A 20,898-nucleotide genomic window follows, 5' to 3' on the forward strand; every position below is an offset into this window, starting at 1 on the left:
GTGCTTCAAAGTTTCCTGGGTGAAAGGTATGTTAAAATCCTTACAATCCTTCCAGAAATTCTTTCAGAATTCCTTCCAAAAATACAGCAGCTCTCAAAAGGCCACTTCAGTATACAGGCCAGTCTCTGCATTCACAAGCATTTGTTCACTTGTTGGCTTTTCAAAAGCTGATGAAAACTGAGGCTTGTATCAGACATGCAAGACCAGAAGCACTCAGAGTTTTCACTCTTCAACCTCAGACACTCTGACTGCAACTTCACAGCTGGCCGAGGGCCGGAGTGGGAAGTGACCAGGACAGCCACAGAGGTTATTGACAGAAGGATGTCAGCAGGGCAGATAGGTTGGGCAAGCACCATCAGGCAGTGGAAAACCCAGAGAGCAAATGGCTAAGTGCAGAAGGAGGAATGAGAAAAACACCCTCAAACAAGGGGCCTGTACAGTACTTGCTTCTTTCACATATACCTCTACTTTTTTAATTGATGTACACAAGGTCCTTATTGGAAGATCAAATATTTTACTTGGCACCTTGTGTTTAAAAAGAGGGATTTATATATGAATACCAATTTTAACTAGAAAACAGTTTAAACTAGAATTTTCAGTGCATACAAAGCATTCTTTCATAAGAAACATTGGCCTACAGTTCTCCTAACAGGTAAAGTAAATTGTACTAAATTCTCACTTGCCATAATTGTTATCAACTGAGCGTATTAATGAGAATATTAATTATTCAAGCAATGTGCACTAGTTCTAGCACTCACACTGGGAGACCTTTAAAACAAAAAACACCCCATCTGAAGCCAAGCCTAATGCATGGCAAATATTGCATGAGCAGTCTTACTAGATTTGGAAATCAGCTATAAGGCTGTGAGTCACTCTGAAGCAACAGTTAATCAAGCAATTTCAGAAAAAAATGTGGGTAATGAAGCATTTTTGAAAATACAGAGTATATCTGACCTGCATACTCATACTGAAAGTGAGCATATATTCAGCTGCAGAAACATGAGAAAAATAAAAGAAAAGCCAGCACACACCATTTAGAACAGCTTCTTTTCACTCAATAAAATGCTGAATATGTCATTGCCCATATGTTTGCAAAACGCATGTGATATTGTCATATGCTTCTGGATTTTGCTATTTAATTCTAACATTAGTCTATTAACACGTCCAAAATTTTATCATCAGCAAAAGATTCTAGCTGCAAAAGCAAAACCAAGCCATTAAAAAACCCAGAAAACAAAATATTTTTTTGATCAAGAGGTGACAGGAATTGCCAGAAAATGTACCTGAAGGTTAAGGCTGGGTAGAGTGGCAAGGAATGATGCTATTTCCAATAAGAATGTTGCAGAGTTTTGCAGTCCCATGGGAGCAGCCAGTGCCAACAAGTTATTCTGGTTTTACATGCTTGTGCTTCCCACAGCCAGCCTGTGCATCACATGATACATATACTGTAGCTGATTTAGAAATTTTAAAAAGCCTTCTAAAAGCCATTTTTCCCAAAACCTCTGCATGTATTTTAATTAACAGTGTAGCTTTAAAGAGATGGAAAAAAAAAATCAGATTAACTTCTGATGACAGCTCTCAGAATACTTCAGAATACGTTGAACATTAAACCGAGAAAATGACAGTCACACAGAGCAGTGCCATGAACTTAATTTGGTATTTCAGTCCTCTGCCACCATTTGTTATCCTTGCTGGAATGTAACAACTGGTGCAGTGCTGTTAAATACGCAGCCTGTATATTTCAGCTGTTGGCTTTTCAGGGCTGTATCAGGTTCATCTCTATCTACCAGGTGTCCATGCACAGTGAACACTAATACTGACAAATCTTTTCACAGGAAATAAAGCGTGTCTTACGTCCTTCCTTCCAATCAATCAAATGCAATGCAAGTACTCTATATTTTCTCCAGCCTTAGAAACAAATACCAACCTGCAGCAAGGCAACAGTGCAAAGCTCCCTAAGCCAAGTGGGACCCAAAACCTGAAGTTTAAATAAGTGGTACCTAATTGCTCTTACAACCATTCTGGCAAAAAGAATGCTTTCTCACAAAAAAAATCCCCCAAAACACTTAGCTGTAGGCACAGGACCTATATACATATAAAAAAAGAGTTCCTGGCTTGAACACAGAAGGACAACCTCTGAGGCCAGCAGCCCCGGAGAACTTGGAATCCATTGGAGAAACTTAAATTTGACACAGGGGCAGGGGTAGAATTTAAGATTAAGATACGTGTTGCAAAAATACAATGAACTGAAAGGTCCAGACGAGACGACAATCTGGCATAAGAGGGACAGGGAACTCAAACACAAGGAAATGTCACAACCTGGCTGTCAATATGCAAAGAGCATGTATTTGAATGACATGTAAAGAAAGTCAAAGAGGCTTCAGAGAGTTCAAATGAACGCAGAAGTTTGTGAGGGATCTTACAATGTCTTTGAAACTAGTTAATAATGTTTTTCCTGTATTTCTGGTTCTGGTTCTCTGTTCTTCTCCCTCTCAGTCTGTAGCTACACTGCTTCTTACAGAGAGGATGGGAGTCCCTTGGTATCTGTCTCTTATGTTTAAAGTACACTGGATTGCTACTATTCACTTTATGTGTGTGTGTGTAAATACATATTTTTTAAAAAATATACATGTGTATATATACAAAACTAACTTCCAAGGCACTGAAGACTGTCATACCTACAGGTCAGCCACATAAAATCTAGTAGTGATTCACAGGGCTTTCAGTTCTCAGGTGTCTGGTTGATATATTCATTTCCAATATCATCACTGAAATGTAGATTATAAAACACAAGAAAATATGCCATCTAAGAGTTTTACTTATCAGATATTGGCTGTTCTTTAGGCCTAAGACACTAATGACACCCTTCATCTCTTTTTCAGTTTTTTACTTTTCACTACCCTTTTTCCTGTCTTGTAGCACAAAGGATAAATTTCATGGTATTCAATGTGTGGCTCTACAGAGAATATGTGCTTTGTCCACCCTTCCATACCAGCCACTCATGGTATCCATGATTTTGAAAGACTACATTTGGTGGCTGAAATGGTAATTTTCTCTGCACACCTACCATGTGTACTTTACTCTCCCACAAGGAGCAAAATAAACTAACCCCTGGGTTTTAAGTTCTTTTCCCAATATTTAGCAGCTACAGCCTGTTTCTGTATCCATACTACAACTACCATGACCTTTATCCAAACATCCAGTTGTGAAACCAGTGGTTGAATCTTTTCTACATTTCTCTACTCCCTCGCTGTCAGCTCAGAACAGGCTCTCCAAGACCCAAGCACACAGTTTATCTTTCAAAGGCTTTGCTTTGATTCCTCTTCATTTCCACTAGTGCCACCCAAACCCGCCTTTAAAATATTTGACTTAACAACACCAAAATTCTCAAACATCGATCAAGACTGTCAAAACACCAGTCCAGCTCCCTACATATTTTAAGAGTTTGGTTTTGCTTTCACTAAAGTCATTAAGTTCTAATGGAATATAAAACGTAAGAGAAAAATTAGGTCTTCAATACTGTTAGCAACTTAATCTTCTGTAAAACTGAATCTTCTGATTAAACATTGTGTCTGACACTGTCATTATCTTTTACATCAGCAAGCGGTATTATTTAGACACAGAACTTCGTTATCTAGCAAAGCAGTAGTAATCCTATTTATTTTTAAAGGTCGCAAGTATATTTACTGACTTAAAATTCGACAGCCTCCAGAGGTCCCTTTCAGCCTCAAATCTGTGATTTGTAAAACCTGCATCTACTTTGTAATTCACTTCTTGGGCCAAAGCATATGAGACTTGACTGCACTGTTTTTTACAGCTGTTGACTGCTGCAGAATTTGACCATTTAGCTTCTTTGCTTTGCACTGGCATCAAATGACATTTTCAACTGAGCAATGGACAGCACTGATCAACTATGAAGGGACATACAGCAGCAGGAAAGGTTGTTGGACCTTGAGATTTCCCAGATTATTGCCCATAGTAAGAAGGAGGGAACACAAATTTGACCCTGGAGAAGGAAAGCCCTCAAGTGGTGAATAGAAACACCATCAATCTAAATTTCAAATACATATATGCCACTGAAATAAAAATGTCAACAGTTGCTCTTTTCCTCATCATACTGCTGTTCTCCCCAACTGCATGGCATTAGGTAACAAGCCACAACAAAAGGATCAACATTTAACTGCAAGTTACATCTCTTTCAACTGATTTTGATACCAACTGCTTGTTGCAAAGAAAGGTGAGTGTAATCATACATCCAGGATGCAATGTCTTGCATCACAGAATTTAAATCTCTAATTTCCAGAATTGAGGACAAGGCTGTGAGCTTGATGAGGACATCTTAGCACCAGTCAAATGTTATTCCTACCCCTTCCTGAAGTATCCACCACTTCTGTTCACAGATACTCAAATTAATGATTCACTGTTTCAAGTTCCTAAAATAAAGTCTACATCACTATTTCTCAGTGAATGTTTTAAAACAAATGTTTTTAAGTGAACAGAAACATCCATTCATTTTCTTATTTGCAACTGGTAATAAATAGCCCTTGGAATCAGTAGTTGAAGTATTCACCGATGTCATCTGCTTACTTCTGTTAATATTAAACCAAAATTTTATTCTTTCTATAAATAAAATCTTTGTAGAATAGTTTTGTGAGGTGACATAGTAAAAGCAAAAACCATTGCTCATGAAAGCCTCAGGTTTTAAAACAATGGAGTTTCTGCATTTTTCAAAGTTTCCTCCACACCTCTTTGAAGTTAATTAAGGGGATGCTTGTCTGTGCATGCACTAAGTCTGTGCTTTATTAATTCCTGTATGAATGTAAACATTTTGGGATAGAGACTTGAGGGTAATCACATTCTTAGAGATCCACTGAAATCCCAGGGCAGCTATAAATGCCTTAGAAAAACTTGCAATTACTGGCCTTTATAGATACATAAAATCATCGCAGAAAATGTCCCCGGAATTTCAGGTTTCAAACTTTTCAAAGATAAATGCTCTCAAATAAACAAGGTGCTTATTCCCACTTTACTGCAATTTATTCTCATTACTACAAACTGCCAGCAGGAACAGGATTCTCTGCAGACACTCTGACATTTGTATATTATATGTCAAACTGACTGAAAGGTAGGTTTTCCTTATTGCTATGCAAAACAGAATATCTGATCTTTCACCATTAATCTGCATAGTTAAAACACTGATACTAAATTCTGCAAAAGGTAGGGAAAATTAAATTAGTTCATACAGTGTGTATCCAATCCTCTATATTGCTTCTGCTGAAACAGTTCTGTAGGGAAGATTTTGAATCCCAAGTTCTCCAGACTGAGTCCAACATGACACCGAGAGACATGAGCTCTCTACTTCCCACTGTCAGGGAATCTTAGTAATAAAAACAAAATTTGTGAGAAAACATCCTGCAGTCATGAACGTACAATGAATACCTCAAAGAACAGGTCTCTCAGTTTCTCCCCTTCTCCCTCAAAGTAAGAGTGCCCCCAAATGACAACAGGGTTAACGCTCATGCTTTTGCTGACATGATGGTTAAAACAACCAAGTTTTTGGCAATTGCATTTTATTGCTAATCCCACTGTGTATCCTGTTCTGTAGTCAGGACAGAATGCGTCCACAAAACAGGAAGTGTACACCTAGCATTAAAAAACACAAGCAGCTCATCAGATACAATTACGCAAACCAAGAAAACATGAACATCTGTAACTTTCAGATTTCCGACCACAAAAAAACACCTTATTGTCAGTATGTATAAGGCTGTTGTTCAGATTAGTGCAACTCATTAATATAACTGAAACAGTCAGTTTAAGCACTCATTTCTTACAAACTCATAAACAGCAATTGCTACTAACAACAGTTCTACTGCTGGATATTACCGGATCTGTGAATTCCTAACTAATATGCAAACATGAAAAAATAATCTTTAAATATGAAAAAAAGTAATTTTTGCTTTAAAGCCATTATGAAATAGATTTTAACCTACTACTTCTGTTGAGTATGGAAAAATGAAAACCAGTAGTTGTTTCACGAAATAGCATAAAAATCTTTCATACCTCTTTATGAAATGCTTTCGTCTTACCACACTTTGTAATCTAATTGTAGCAAAAAATCAGTCCCAAAGTTTGCAATGAAACCTGCAATATAGTTTTCATTTCCTTCATTTATTATTAGAGTGACACTAAATGACTGAGTGGAGAGGGGATGCATTTCGCCTCTCAAAAAGCAGCATTTAAGAACCCTTCCAAAACTGTAATATTTAGTGGAAGATTTGACCAAATGATAAATCGATAAAAAAAAAATTATGCATGTTTTTGAATGAAAATTGCAAATTACAATTAGTGTTTCAGCATTACATTTTCCTTAAGCTAGTCCTGGCTAATGTATTACAAAACACTCATTATTCTTAGAAGCAATTCATTTAACCTGTTAGTACACTTGGAAATAGTACTGGTAAAGAATACAGCTTTACCAGATGTTTGTGCAAGGCCCCTCCCTCAGCCAGATACCTCTTTTGATTCTGCAGAGATTTGCTGGCTTTTGCTCCTGGTCTCTAACCTCTGTCTCATTTGTGGTAGTCCATAGTTTGCAAAGTCCCCAAAGAAAACAACCCACAGGTGTAAGTACTATAGTACAGCAAATGCTATCATCAACATAAATGAAAGGAAGACTGGGAAACTAAGTCTCCAGTACAACAAACAAATCTGGAAGATGAAAAAATACTGGTAGAGCCATACTGTGAACAGTATTGGGCTCCTCAATATCTCCCCAAAACAGAAGCTGACAAACTGAAGCAGGTCCTGCAGACCGTCACCAGCATGGTTAGGGACGTGGAGCGCCTGATAACCGAAGATGGGTTGAGAGTGCCAGGCTTGATCAAAGTAACAGTGGCCCTTACCAACATAGGCAACTTGTTACCAGATAGTTACAGAGCAGACAGAGCCAGGCTCTTTTTGAGGATGCACAGCAAAAAAGAAGAGGGCAAGAGACACAAGCAGCATCAAGAGGAAGTCTCATGAGGAATGACCACCTTCATAGCAAGTGTGGCCAAACACTGAAGTACTAGAGAAGTGGTTGCTAGAGAAGTGGTGCTACCACCACTCTCTAAGACACTATCAGCATGACTGGAAAACTCCTGAGCAACCTCATCTAACTTTGAATTTGGATCCAGCTTTAAAGCTGGCTCTGCCTCCAGTGGAAGGTTGTGCCCAGTGACCTCCAGAAATTCCCTAGAGCCTCAGTTAATCTATGATTCTCTCTATCAACCAGATAGCTCAAGGGACTGTATCTTATTTGAAACTAAGCATGTGAACCTTGCAATTCATTTTGGATTAAAAGATTTGATTGCATAAGCATAATTATATTAATGGAATTTTCTCAAAGCAATCTAGCATTCAACCCAACAATCACAGCTAAATTATTAACCTGTTAAGTTTCAGTGATTCTCTGAAGTAATTTATCAGCTACAGCCCATGTTTATCCCGTCACCTGTGCTCAAATTACCAGCTAGCTTCCTCATCTGATCCAGCTGCACAGATTAATAAATACATGAGGTACAAAGTGTCCTGCAGAAAACAACTACTGCATATGGACTTCCAAATGTGTTCTACAAAAAACACCCACCAGTTCAACTAATTAAATTCTGAGCTTGTAGGAAAAGCAATCAGAGTGGCCATCTGATCCACTCACAAACAGGTTATCACGAAGATGACCCTGATGTGGCCAGGAACATAAAAACTACCATTCTTTCAGTTTTGAAGGGGAGAGGTGCAGAGCTGCTTACCGAGGCTTATGTCTTAACAGCCTGAAGTCAGTACTCTCACTGATAGATTCAAGGGCCCACATCTCCATGGAGCTGCAGCAGCTGTGCTACGAACCACAGCAGTTGTTGTCCTGTCCTCACAGCCCTTTATTTTCTGTGTCTAGATTCATTAAACTATCCCCCAAACTACATTTAAAAAAAAAAAATCTAGCAGTTCCAACCTGCCTGTGTACTGTACTCTCACTCCTCTAAATTTCCCATTGTTTCTTTTTCATTATGGTTTTACCTTCTTGGTTTTCCTTTTGCCCTGCAATTTGTAACTCTGGCAACGCTTTCCTCATGCATATGTGATACGGTATTACAGCACCTGGTTAGTAATAATTCTTTCTAACCTCTCACAAGCTTATTTTCCTTTGTCCTTCTTTCCTGTACTAGAGGGATACTTTTTTCCCCATCACCCTGTCCTATTAATCTTGAATTCTAATTAACTACAGAAGGGATTGCACAAAATGCCAAATTGTCAAAGCATTGCTATGATTTACAAAGCTGTGTACATGCTACGTATAACCATAGCAATCTTTTCATCCTCTTCATCAGTAGTAAGAAAGTTATCTGTGAAATAAAAAAAAAGTTCTCAAATTGAGTAATCAAGATCTCTAATACTGGGGCCAGGTGATTCTTCCTGCTTCTGAAATGAACTGTCCAGACAACTCTCAACAAAAGGCCCCCATTTCACTGCCTTAATGTTTTATGAAGATTATTGTTTTTACAAGGGAGGGTAAGCAAGAGCACGTGAAACAAAGGAACCCCACATTTTTTAGTCTTTGGGGTGAGAGAAGAAAGTGAGTCAAATCTGTGGGGTTAAGTACTAATTCTGTGCTCTAGTTCTACAGTTTGGATTTCCCCATTCACTATCATAAAATAAAAAAAGGTTCTAACGAATGCTAGTTTTGGAGTTAGTGGGATGCAGGATGATACATTACAGGGTCCAATCAATGTTGTACACAGAGTAAGCAGCCTGTAAGAGCACAAGAGCAGTTGATTTGTTGCCTAATTGAACACAATTCTAGCTTGGAAAACATTCATGCATGAGAGGTGACTGCAAAATGTCAAAGCAAATCCATGACTACTTACAGGAGGGAGTACTAGCTTCTTGAAACAGTGAGTGCTCTGTGATTTTATAACCCCTGTGTTGTTCTGAGCTCTAAAAGGAACAAAACAGGTGAGCTCATTCTTTAGTAATCTCATTTGGATTAAAAAAATGCTAATCATGTCTAAAAAAAATCTCCAAGCACTTTCAGGAATGCAGTGATCTCTCTCTCTCCTGAAATGTGGTATTCAAAACTAAATATGATAAAGGTGCAATGCAAGCTCTCACTTGTGTTTGCAATACAGTATCCATTGTTTTACAGGCTACATATTACATTCACTCTGATATCTGTTACTATTTTACTTTTCCTTTGAGATATTAGACTTCTCTCCTGTTGTTTTTTAAATATACTGCATAAGACCTGTAGAATGAAGATGAAGTTTTCTAGAGCTTTACAGTTCCCTTCTATCAAAGAAGGACATTCACATCACAATCATTTTAATCGGTATTGGCATGTATTTTAAAAGGTGCACTCATGATACATAGTTTTAACACAATAGCATTAAGAACATTCCCTTCAGATCTCAAAAAGGAATTCAGTCAAATCAAAGCCTGAAACCACTTGGTACCTTCCACAGTAGGTGATATGCCACCAATCAACACCAGAATGAAATTATGCCATGCAGTTAATTGCTATACTCTTCTTATGGACTTTAACACACAATTTGCTTCATCTGGGGCAAAAGGAATGAAAACAAGAAAATGTGACAGGGTTATTTATAGCATGACAGTTGCTGGAATCTGTAAATGCAATACAGATTGACGCCATAAGACACATGCACATATTTACCACAGCATTGTAGGATACAGACAAACACAGACATTGTTCTGAAGTTACTGAGAAGCATGGCAGGAGGAAAAAAAACTTGTTTCATGTTACCATTCTCATATGGACCACGAAGACATCAAAGGCAGAAGCTGAAAATCCCACATATACTGCTGCATACCCTATACTAGCAATTAGTATAATATATAGTGGGGTAATGCCTGTCTTCTAGCAATGTCTTTTTATTCTCCATTCCTGTTAAAAAAATCAGGTTTCACTTGAGGTCAAATGCTCTACCTTTATTTGATTAATTACCAAAAGAAAATCTTTAGGAGTTTGCCATTCAAAATTGACCTCGATTTTGGGTTTCATTGTAACAATGGGTATAGTTCATTTTTGCAGTAAAAGCCAGCGATCTTGGATCTTGTAATGTAGATTTTTAAAAATAATCCACACTAAATCTACTTCTATAGACATCCCAATGTTCTTCAACTACTGCAATCCCCTTGTATAAAGTAGCTGAAAGTGAAGTACTTCTCACTTCAGCGTTAGATCATCAGCAGAACATACACAATGTTCAGTGTTACTACTGCACCCTCAACTCTCCTTTTCACTGAGGCTGAGCTTCCAACACGTGGTCTGGGAGTCACGCCTGGAAGCTTCAACTGAACTTCGGAGCTCCTCAGACCTCTTCACTAGCTCCTGGCCACTTGAGTGTGTCTGCGTTAAGGAAAACATGTAAGTCTGCCTATGCTTACAAACATCATTAAACCAACATTTTTCATGTAGCTTTCTCCTTTCACTTTTTAGCTTGTAGCAGATTAGCCACTATACCTTTCATCACTAGCTTTGGCCTTCAGATGTACAGAATGTGTTAAAATAACTATTTTATAACTGTCCAAGTGTACCCTCTACTCCTTCCATAATCAGTCACAGACCTCTCTACCTCCTAATATCCTGTGTGGACCATGTAATTTGTGGGTAAATCAGAATTTCTTTTAAAGTGACATTTAGTCTTGCACCTAAAGAGAAAATCAACCACCTCCTCTTTGGTAAACCACTTAAAAAATTATATATCCTCAGTGTCAAAAGACTGAGCTACACATTCAGTTTGAATTTGTGAAGCATCAATTTTCTTTATCCAAAAATATAGTTTCTTCATGAAACAGAGCTTGTTAGTCAAAAGACTCTGACTATTTTACACTACATACAGTGGATCATTACAAATACACAAGTATTTGACTGTATTTTTGAGTATTTTATGCTTCCATAAATGTTCAATCAGACTAGGCAAAGTAACATAACAGCTGCAATTCTACATTTTTACCTGTTAATCCCAGTTTTTATTCACATACACACTGAGCGCCCCTTTTCTCATGCGTTTTCTAAATTATTCTTTTAAAGATGTAAATATATTAGCAGGAATACATTTACAGAGTGACTGAAAAACCTTCTCAGTGACATCTGTACCTCATCTTCACACAATGGTTACTGTTTCGTTTTCCATTCTAACACATTAAGAACAAAGGACAGCAAAACCCAAATATTCCCCAAGCTAAAAATAACTAATCAAAGAGCTACCCTTTCTTTTCTGTCTCAGACACCTGCTTCAAATGCTTTTTTTCAGCATGAAAATCCTGGCATCTCAAATTGTTTATGAAGAAATGCACAGAAAAGCAAAGCTATTTAAAGGGGAATTTAAGAACCAGAGTCATCTAAGAAGGCAAGACATTTCTTCAAACAATAAAATCTACATTTCAGATATAGTCAGTTTAGTAAAACTGTCTGGAGCTTCCTGTATGAAACCAGAGGATCTTTCCTGCTATAGCATGCAAGCAGATCTCTCCTGCTGTAAAACTAAGGGAGAATGTTCACATATTCTCTTTTTCAAAGTTTCTAAAGAGAAATCATTTTTACAGTTCTGCTTTTCAACAAATCTGTACTACAGAACCTTCTTGAGGAAAAAAAAATAACAAACCAAGAGCTGCCTTTTGGTTCAGCTGTTCATTTGACAAGAAGACAAACAAGAGGATTATTCTTATCAAAACAGAGGTTATCAGGCTTCATTACTTCCCAGGTTCTACCAGCATTATTAGCATTAAGTTTGATTCAGTGCAAGCAGACTTTTTTGCAAATTAACAAAATACTCTTAAGCAAGTAAACAGACAGATGTCCCTGGTGATGTTATACTTCAAGTGAAGGAAGCTGTACAGACTGTGAGGGGAAAACCATCTGAAACATTCCAAAAAGTTTTTGTTTTCACCAAATACAAAATGCTTAGGTTGCCTTACTGCTTGCTTTCTATTGGGGTTTTCAAAGTTGTTTTTCTCAGCCATACTGGATTTCTATATGTTTGAGTCTCCCTAAGGACTATGTGTAACTATGAAACATCAATTCTATTCTAAGAAATCCAGCGTACAACCCCACCACTGCTCCGTTCCCCCATCTGTATAAATGCTCTTTTGTACATAGGCACTTTCAGGAAATTGCCCTCCTCCTCCCCCGCTTGCTCCCCACTGTCCGAATCCCTTTCACATCCCCCTCCCGATCAACACTAGGGAATAATTGCATTTTTGTTGGAGCACTTCCAGCCCCTCCACACGTTCCACTCCAGAAGCAGCAGCAGCACGGTGTAGTTTTGGCACACTCCTCTCTTTTAACACACACACACGCGCACACACGCACACTCATTCGCAGGGAAGTAAATGGCATCAACCTTATTCCCAGAATAACGACCTTTCACTTCTCCCCCATGCAACTTCCTCTTTTGCTGAAAAATACGGTGCTTCCAAATGAAAGAAATCTTCCTCTTTCGACATTTGACTACCAGTGTTTTGAAACACACTTTATTCCACTTATCAGTAGCCCACGAGCGGGTAAATTACCACTGTCCAGACAGATATCCCGGGGTGCCAACACTTCGGTCACTTCATATCCTGCAAACTCGGCAGGACTTCAAATAGTTGTGCAAAGGCCTTTTTCCCTCCCCTGTGAATACCCGAAAGCTGAAGAGAGCAGAAACTCTCCTCCATGCTCAGATAGGCAGCGTGCACATTTACTCTCCTGCGAAAAGAGTTAAAAACCGTACCTTCCTTGGGATCATCGGCTTCCGAACTCATGGTGTCAGGCCAGGCTCTGAGGACCAGATTAACGCTGACTGCGCACTGAGATGCAGCCGCAAGTCAACTTCTCTCCCTCTCCCTTTCTCTCTCTCTCTCTCAAAAAAAAAAAAAAAAAAAAAAAAAAAAAAAAAAAAAAAAAAAAAGCGAGAGCGAGAGAGGGTTGGGGTTTTGAGGGGAAAAGTCTACGAATTCAGCAAATCACAACTAACGTACTTGAAAAGGATCCCGCCCCTTTCTCAGCTGCACACAGCGGCTGTCTGGAAAACCACCACCTTCAGAGGAACCCCGATTTTACTCGCCAGCTGTTGCCGTTTATGAATCTTATTCTCCCCAGCCTGTAGAAGGGTGGAGTTTTCACTTGTTGCAGCTTGCCAACGTGGTATGAGAAAGCAACCAGGAGAGGCAAAAAAAGCCCTGAGTGCAGAGCAGCGTCTGACTGCGGTGGCTGACAATCACACTGGGACTCTCTTAACTTGCAGGAAAATCTATTTTAAATCATTTTATTTTTAAGCCTAAACGGTACATGTCAATGCTGTTTGCTATCTGGAATTACTTCTGTAGCCTCTGTAGTTATACTGACTAATACTGGATGACTAAATACATGCCTAAAGATGAGAAGTAGCAGCTTGCTTTCAGGTAGTTTAATCCTGATTTCCTTTCACTCATGCTCAGGGGATGGTGCCATCTACCTGAGACTAGCAATTCACCTTACCTTGTAGGAAAAACTATTGATTTCTTGTGCCACAGTTACCCCACACACATCTCAGAAAAGATCAGTATTTTTAACTACTACGTGATACAGTTTTACAGCAATAGAACAGGGGTTTTCTGCAGCCACTTCCCAGTTTGCAATGCCTCCAGTGCAAAATCGGGGTAATTACTTGGAAGCCTATTCTCAGTTCGCACAGCCTCCAGTAAAACCACTGTCCTAAGGAACCATCTTTCCCTACTTACTCGTTTAATAAATTTTTAGCACAGTGAACAGCACAAAACCTCGATGATAACTGCTCTGACAAAAGAAAAGGTGTGGTCTCTCAAGTGAAGGCCTGATGGCACTGCCAGCTCCAACATGAAATCAAATTCCCACCTACCTCTCTGTCACAAGGTTAAATGTGTGGGCCTGAAGGGCTGTCAGGGTCTCCCGGAGGTAAAGCTATTAACAGCTATTAACAGTTAGCAAATGTCTTACTGCAGTCAAGTAGAAGTAAGTGTATTTCACAGTGAAGTCAGAAAACAGCCAAAGCTGTTAGCTGCTCTGCAGTGGGGCACAGAGGAAAAAAAAAATAAATAAACTGTTCAGATTGTAACATTCACTTGTACTCATTAAGGCTTAAACACTCACAAAGCTGGGAAGACCAGCTGTAGGCAGGATGGTCTTGTAAATAACAGATACAGTACGCAGGGCAGTACAAATTCTTCACCTACAGCAAAGTTGCTCTGTGGACTGGGGTAAATACTACTTCAGAATGTAAGCACTTTTATCCTATTTTCAGCTATTTTATGATAAGGACTGTCCTTTGCCATGTGCTTCTCCCACACCTAGGAAAGACAGATTTTGTTTTATTTAAAGGCTTTTGGTGACACTGCCAATTTCTTCTTTTGCAATACATGTAATTCCATGGGCCCATAAAGATATCCCTCAAGAAGCTAGCTGTCTTCTACAGGCCTTATCATCTCCTGTGGTGTACAAAGCTCCATCCTTCAAAGCACAGAGAATGAAATTGAGTATTATCCTAATTGCAACACCAGAGTAGCTAAAGAAGGCACATTTCCAAGGTTAAGGAAAAAAAAAAAGTACTAGTTTGGGGTAATTACCATTTAGGAGATTAAAACCACTCAGAAGACTTCACACAGAATAGACAAGGAACAGGAAGAAACATAAGGTTAGTCCAGCAGAACTGCAATAGCCTCTGGGGTCCTTTAATCAAAGGAAGTGTTGTAGAGAGATAGGAATATAAGCCAGCATCAAGATCCCTGCATGATCAGATTTACATACTAGATGGATGCCTTTTGTTATTTTAGATGACAGACAGACACAGAGAGATAATAAGACTTGTGATTAAATGTCAGCAAGTTCCACAAATTAGGATTTCTCAAATCTCTCATAAACTTATACCTCACTGGATAGATAACAAAAATACAGTGGTTTTGTTTTGTTTCTTCCCTACAGAATCAAAATCACATCTCACTCAGTCCTGTTACTCCTGCATACAGGGTCTTAATTTAGACTTGAGAAATTCTTTTTTGTTTCATTTTGGTTGTTAGGCTTCCTAAAAATACATGCACTGGCTGAAAAGACTCCAACCTGGCTAAAGACTGGTTAAGTATGTAATTTTCTGATCTCAGGTTAAGCAGGGACTTGTACTGGCATACAATAATGAGGACATTATCACCTTTTCCCAAGTCTGCACCCAATCAACTTTAATTATTTTACTTAGAAAGACAGCAAAAGTAATGGAATGAGGCAGGCAAAAATTAAGCAGGGTCCGTGCAAAACACTGGAGCCCAGGTAATGGATGACACTACATTTGTAGAGAAGTGACATTTGTCAAAGCATCCAGTCTGATATGGATCCCATGGTGAGTAAAAAGATGGGAAACTCCAAAAAAATCCCTCTTTAATTGTAAACTGTGCATGTGATATGGAATAGGAGCAAGAAAAAAAATAATGACAAAAATTCTAAAAACATAATTAGGAGGTGCAGCTAAATTTCACAGGGCAGATTCTCTTACAGAAAAGTACCTTCCTACAATGAAGGCCTAAAACTCACCACACATTTGGACTGACCCTGCCATGGAAAGAAGGCCAGAATTCCCAGAGAAAATGAAATCGTCTGTGTGCAGCACACAAAAAAATGGGTTGACATACTTCAGTGGCTAAAAGTCTAAAAGCTACAAAGCCGGGGTATGGTCCTTCCCACCCTTCTCTGCTGAAACAAAAAACTCCTGGTTTTACTGTGCAAAAAAATCTAGCTACTTTTGGTTTGGCTTGGCTTTTAACTCATCATCTGTAAATTGTCCTGACTTCTGCTAAACCCAAAGGGAGGGTTACCACAGCAAGAACAGACTAGAGCCAGGCCCTGGCTTACTACAGTAGTACATGGGGAATTGTGAAGGGATGGGTAGCTGTGTGTCAGCACATCCCCAGTCCAGCGCAAAACCCTGCTTATGTGTTGTGTCACAATCCATGCTGAAACAGCTCTGTTTACAGAAGAATTTGTTTATTAGATACAGAAGTTGCAAATCCTATTACATATTTTATAAATACATAACAAAAGAATAATAAGTATGTTAGTAGCAAAGAAAATGGTGCTAAAATTGCTGCCAAGAAGATTCTGAAATGTCAAAAAAGACAATAATGTTTTGTTTTATAAAAAAAGAGGAAGCAGCACCACCACCAGAAAAGTACCAGCAAGAAGCTTTCAAAAGGAGGCAGCTGCCACGGAAGCAAGACTAAATCTTCCACTGCAAGAAAAACGCTGTACAGCCCTTGAACAGTTCTAGAGAAGGACATGGTAATGTCACACTTCAGACATTACACATTCATGGGATTAAAAAAAAAACAATTCAAACTTCCCCATATTTTGTTAACACAATTAAAGTTGCATGGTGAATAATTTCTGCTCTTCCAGAATGTCACAATTAATGGATTGCAAACCTTTAAACAATAAAAAATTATGATCCATGCCCAACTGCTACTCCTTGGTACAGTTGATAGCCACCAGTCCTTTTCCCTAAGTCAGTTGTGTGTCATTAGCTGACTGTAACTTATGGAATTATTTGAAGCCACATGACAGATCCCGATGGCAGCTGAGGAGACCCACCACACTCCCAGCTGTGAGGCAAAAGGAAAAGGTGTACAAGTACCCTGAAAGATCACAATACACATAACTGCAGGTATGGTTTCTTTATGCTGTACCAATAGCTATGCTGTTGAAATTTTCTTTCCCACAAATTAGCAAGGTAGAGAATGTTGTGTGGATCAGTTATGAGAAAGCAAAAATGTTGCATTACACTGACCCATGTAAGACTGTGTAGTTGAAGAAATTGCTGGCTTTCAGTAGTGCTATAAACAAGCTTTTCAAACAGCTGATTTCATGGAATAAACTAAAAGATACCATAACTTAGGGATAATGCTTTACCATTTAGCAATCATACTAAATAAGCAAGCTCAAAAAACTTCTTTAATTGTAAACTCTGCATGTGTTACGGAACAGGAAGGACAAAACAAAGAATTACAAAAATTCTAAAAATAGAATGACTAGACACAACAAAATTTTGTAGGGCAAATTCTCTTACAGAAAACAAAAGTAACTTCCTACAATGAAGAGCATAAAACCCACCACACAGTTGGACAGACAATGTTGCAGAGGGAAGGCCAGAATTCCCAGAGGAAAAATACAAGGAAGCCTTTTGCCATTTCTCTTTTCTAGCCGCAACAAGCTGTTGTACCTATTTCTGATTCAAGAGGTTTCAATGAACAGGTTTTCAACTTCTGAGACTCTTCAATGTGTGTGGAGTATAGATACATGATGCAAGTTTTCATACAGGATAAGGAAAACATTGGAGACTATCCTGAGTCACTCACATATATTATTTTTTTATGTATACAATTTTCAAAATGTAATGGGAAATCACGTACTACACTATAATGGATTTCACCAGTTCTCAAGGGTTTTGACTTTTTCTCAAACTAATGTTCTGAGGGAGAACAAGATGTAAGATTGTTATATATACGTCTAAGACCTTCCAAACAGGAAAAAGGGTATCAGGTCTAGTCTGCATACATATATGGAATCTCCAAACATGCTGCTCTCACATAAGAGCAACAAGATGGTATCTCAGAAAAGAACCATACAAATAATGGGAGTTTTTTCCTCATAGAAATAAGAGGAAAATTGTTAAATTCAACTCTAGAGGCCACACTGAGGTATCATTAGGAAATTAACTCTAGCTATCTCTTATGCAAGTGGTGCCTCATTAACTTGTAGATTTTACCTGAAAAATCTTTATATAGAAATTACTGATTGAGTAAGCAGGCAAAAACAGCACAGAAGCATGCCCTTGACTTGCTCCTTTCTTGCATTCCTTTCAGTATCACTACAATTTTTTTAGGCAAGCAGATCACAATTGCATTGGCTTTCAAGATGCACAGGTTTACAAAACAGGAAATATTTTTGTTTTCTAGCCCTCCTCTATTAGTTCAGACTGGTGGATGAGCTCTCAGAGCACTGAGATCTTGCAGCACAAAAGCAGGATCTGCTGCCTCTTCCAGCACTGTCCATCTGCACAAATCCAGCAGCCAAGCTCCCCGGTGCCCAAGGGTGCAGCGCTGGCCCACGGTCTGTGCCTTCTGCTGCTGCCACACACGGGCACCACCTGTGCACAAAGCTGCATGTGGATATCACGTGTGCAGGATGGGGCACGGGGAAAGTGTGAAGAGAGTGGTACAGTCACAGAAGAAAATGTAAAGTTTCGGCTTTCTTGCTGAAGCAAAGAATTGTATTATGCCTACTTCATCTAAGTTGTTCTGCTTTCAGTTATGCGCTTACAGAGTTACAAACAGACCAAGCAAACCAGGCAAACCAAGAAGCTATTTTAAAGTTATTTCCTAACACAGAGGTAAAGCAACACCATCTGTAGCTGTATTACTTCTACTATTGCAAAAGAAAGTGCAATATGCACTGTCCGTGAGGTGTGAGCACAGCAAAAACAAATTCCAATTCTTATGCAATTTAATTATTTTGGGGTTGAGTTAAAAAAAAGATCTTGATTAGCTGTGTGATTTTAATAGGACTGTTTATACAGTTCTGTAATTAAGAATATTAGGTACAATAGCCTATCTTTTGCTGTAGCCAGACTTTACTGCTGTGTTATCTTCTACCATAAACCAGACATCTATCAAGATAACCTAGACAGTGCTTATTTTATGATAAATGTCAGAAATACTGTTTTCAGCAGTATTCAGTGTTTCCATGTAACAGCAAACTCTAACATCTCAGTTATATATGGTGCAGAATTTTAAACCAACTTTTCGTCATGCACAAAAACTATCAAGTACTGTTTTTATCTTAGGAAAATTCAGCCCACCAAAAGACAGAGAAACAAAATAAATAAAAGATTAGCAGATTGAGCTATAATCCAGATCTGAAAAATATGTGTACTCCTGGGTTTGGTCTGATCATTGCTGCTTGTTATTCCTTAACTCGTTATTTCCCCTTTGCACAACAGACATCAGACTAAAGCAGATGATTATGGCTTGCTGAAACATTCACAATACCCCCACCTGTTGGGGAAACCCATGAATGATAGTGTATGTTTCTACCATGTGGTTAATAAATTATAAAAGGTTAACAACTATAAGTTAAGAAATTATAAAAACATATAATTGACACCCAATAATTTTACTTGGGGATCACTCAACAGCATCTGCACCATGCTTAGCATCCAGCACTTAGTTCTATTCTTCTCCCCTTCCTATGCTGTCCTCCTTTCCTGTTTCTAGACCTTCCTGTTAAAACATCCATTCTCCACCTGCTACTGGTGTAATGAGATCCGTCCATTCTTTCATTTCCAAATGGTAAAAGCAAAACATGACAAATCTGGTGCTGAACAAACCCACACTGCACTGCTGGTGTGGCCTTCAGAATAAGCAAAATCTAGGGCTTCACCACAGAGTAAGCTGTACAAAAGTATGTCTGAAGACCACCTTTTGACAATGAACTGGCCGAATGAGCAGCAGCATGGGGTGACAAATGAATTTACAATAAGCCTACCAAGCGAGGGATAGGAAAAAGCAGCATGTAGGGGACAGATCTTGGATTCCCTACGGATGCAGTGAAACTTCCCTAACAGACAGTGCTCACCTCAGCTCTTCTCCCCGAAAGAAAATGGACAGAGAGAGGGCAGGAAGATACATGCACAAAAGGCTTCCTAAGTTGAACCTGCTTAATGATGAACATAACTTTGCTAAATTTGAAAGTCCCACCTTTGCAATACCCAGGACCACACTTATAAATATTCAGAGCTGACAGCACAAGAAGACAACATGATAGTAACCACCTTGCAAACTATCAAGACAGCATGCAGTGTGCATCTTCCAAACCTCTGTCCTTGTCACAAACATGTTAATATTTTAAGTTTCCAAATAGTGGCAACAGTTGTTTTTAAGGTATTGTGGACCCTACTCAAAAGCTCATGTGGTTAAGAGGTGAGGAACCTCCTTCACTTAGCCTCAAAATGAAGATTTCTTCATAAATGTTATCTGCATCTCCCATTATTTGTTGGACTTTTCAGTCACAGTACAGTCTCAGCGCAGGCCTGGGATGGTAGCTCAGACTGATCCCCACCTTTCAACCTCACAATGATCATTATTTGTTATAGAACAGCACACTGCCAGGGTACAAGACAGCTCTCAGCTCAGAAAGGGTTTCACTGGCTTATCTTTTTTCTTTCAAAATCACTCTGAAAATTCACACAAAGAGCAACACCCATGACTTCTTGTACAGCCCCAAACCACTTGCTGGTGGGGTGGGTGAGGGGCAGAAAAGGCCTTGGCTCTGTGCAAGCCCTGCTCAGCAGAATGGAAAACACCCCTGTATTAACACTGTTTCCAGCAGAAATCCAAAACACTGCCCCATACGAGGTACCAGGAAGAAAATTAACTCTACCATAGCCAAAACTAGCACAACTATCCAGAGAGAGGAGGTAATCATTGGCAGCTGCTGATGGTTTTGCGTTCATACAAGTTAAACAGATAGTGTTTTTGAGGGCCTTGAACCAAGTACTGCAACATGTATGACACTGGCTCATAGCACTGCTTCTTCCAGTAGCCAACATTCCACTCTTTATTTTAACTTTTTTTCCTTTAACAGGACACACAAACTGCTCCTGCCAACAGTGCTATGCCAAGCAAAGAGCAGCGCTGGAGACAGTGAAACTGTGACCTGCATGAACAGAGGTAGGAAAGTGCAACCCTCTGGTCTGGCGAAGAGTACAGCAGACCAGAGCTACTTTTGTCACACAGAAAAATAAGTTTCCCAGCAGTTGTTTACGGTATAACTCTTATGAAATGTTTATGTTATTTTACGAAGTT

At 39.0% G+C, this 20,898-nt stretch overlaps 1 protein-coding gene across 3 annotated transcripts in view; it reads right to left on the bottom strand.

The window, feature by feature from the left end:
• Nucleotides 1-20,898, bottom strand: part of TNFAIP8 (TNF alpha induced protein 8) — a 58,671-nt gene that overhangs the window by 7,239 nt on the left and 30,534 nt on the right. Inside the window, exon 1 of one of the 3 annotated variants that reach the window (XM_082302092.1) lies at nucleotides 12,771-12,883. The exons of 1 other annotated variant lie outside the window; for it this stretch is intronic. In XM_082302092.1, coding sequence (XP_082158218.1) covers nucleotides 12,771-12,801 — 31 coding nt within the window. In that variant the 5' untranslated portion in view covers nucleotides 12,802-12,883. Of the gene's footprint in view, nucleotides 1-8,900; nucleotides 8,956-12,770; nucleotides 12,884-20,898 lie in introns of those variants that run through there. One more of the 3 variants, XM_082302094.1, reaches the window with a different exon arrangement.

This window comes from Coloeus monedula (genome assembly GCF_965178545.1).
Source record: "Coloeus monedula genome assembly, chromosome: Z".
NCBI classification, from domain to species: domain Eukaryota; kingdom Metazoa; phylum Chordata; class Aves; order Passeriformes; family Corvidae; genus Coloeus; species Coloeus monedula.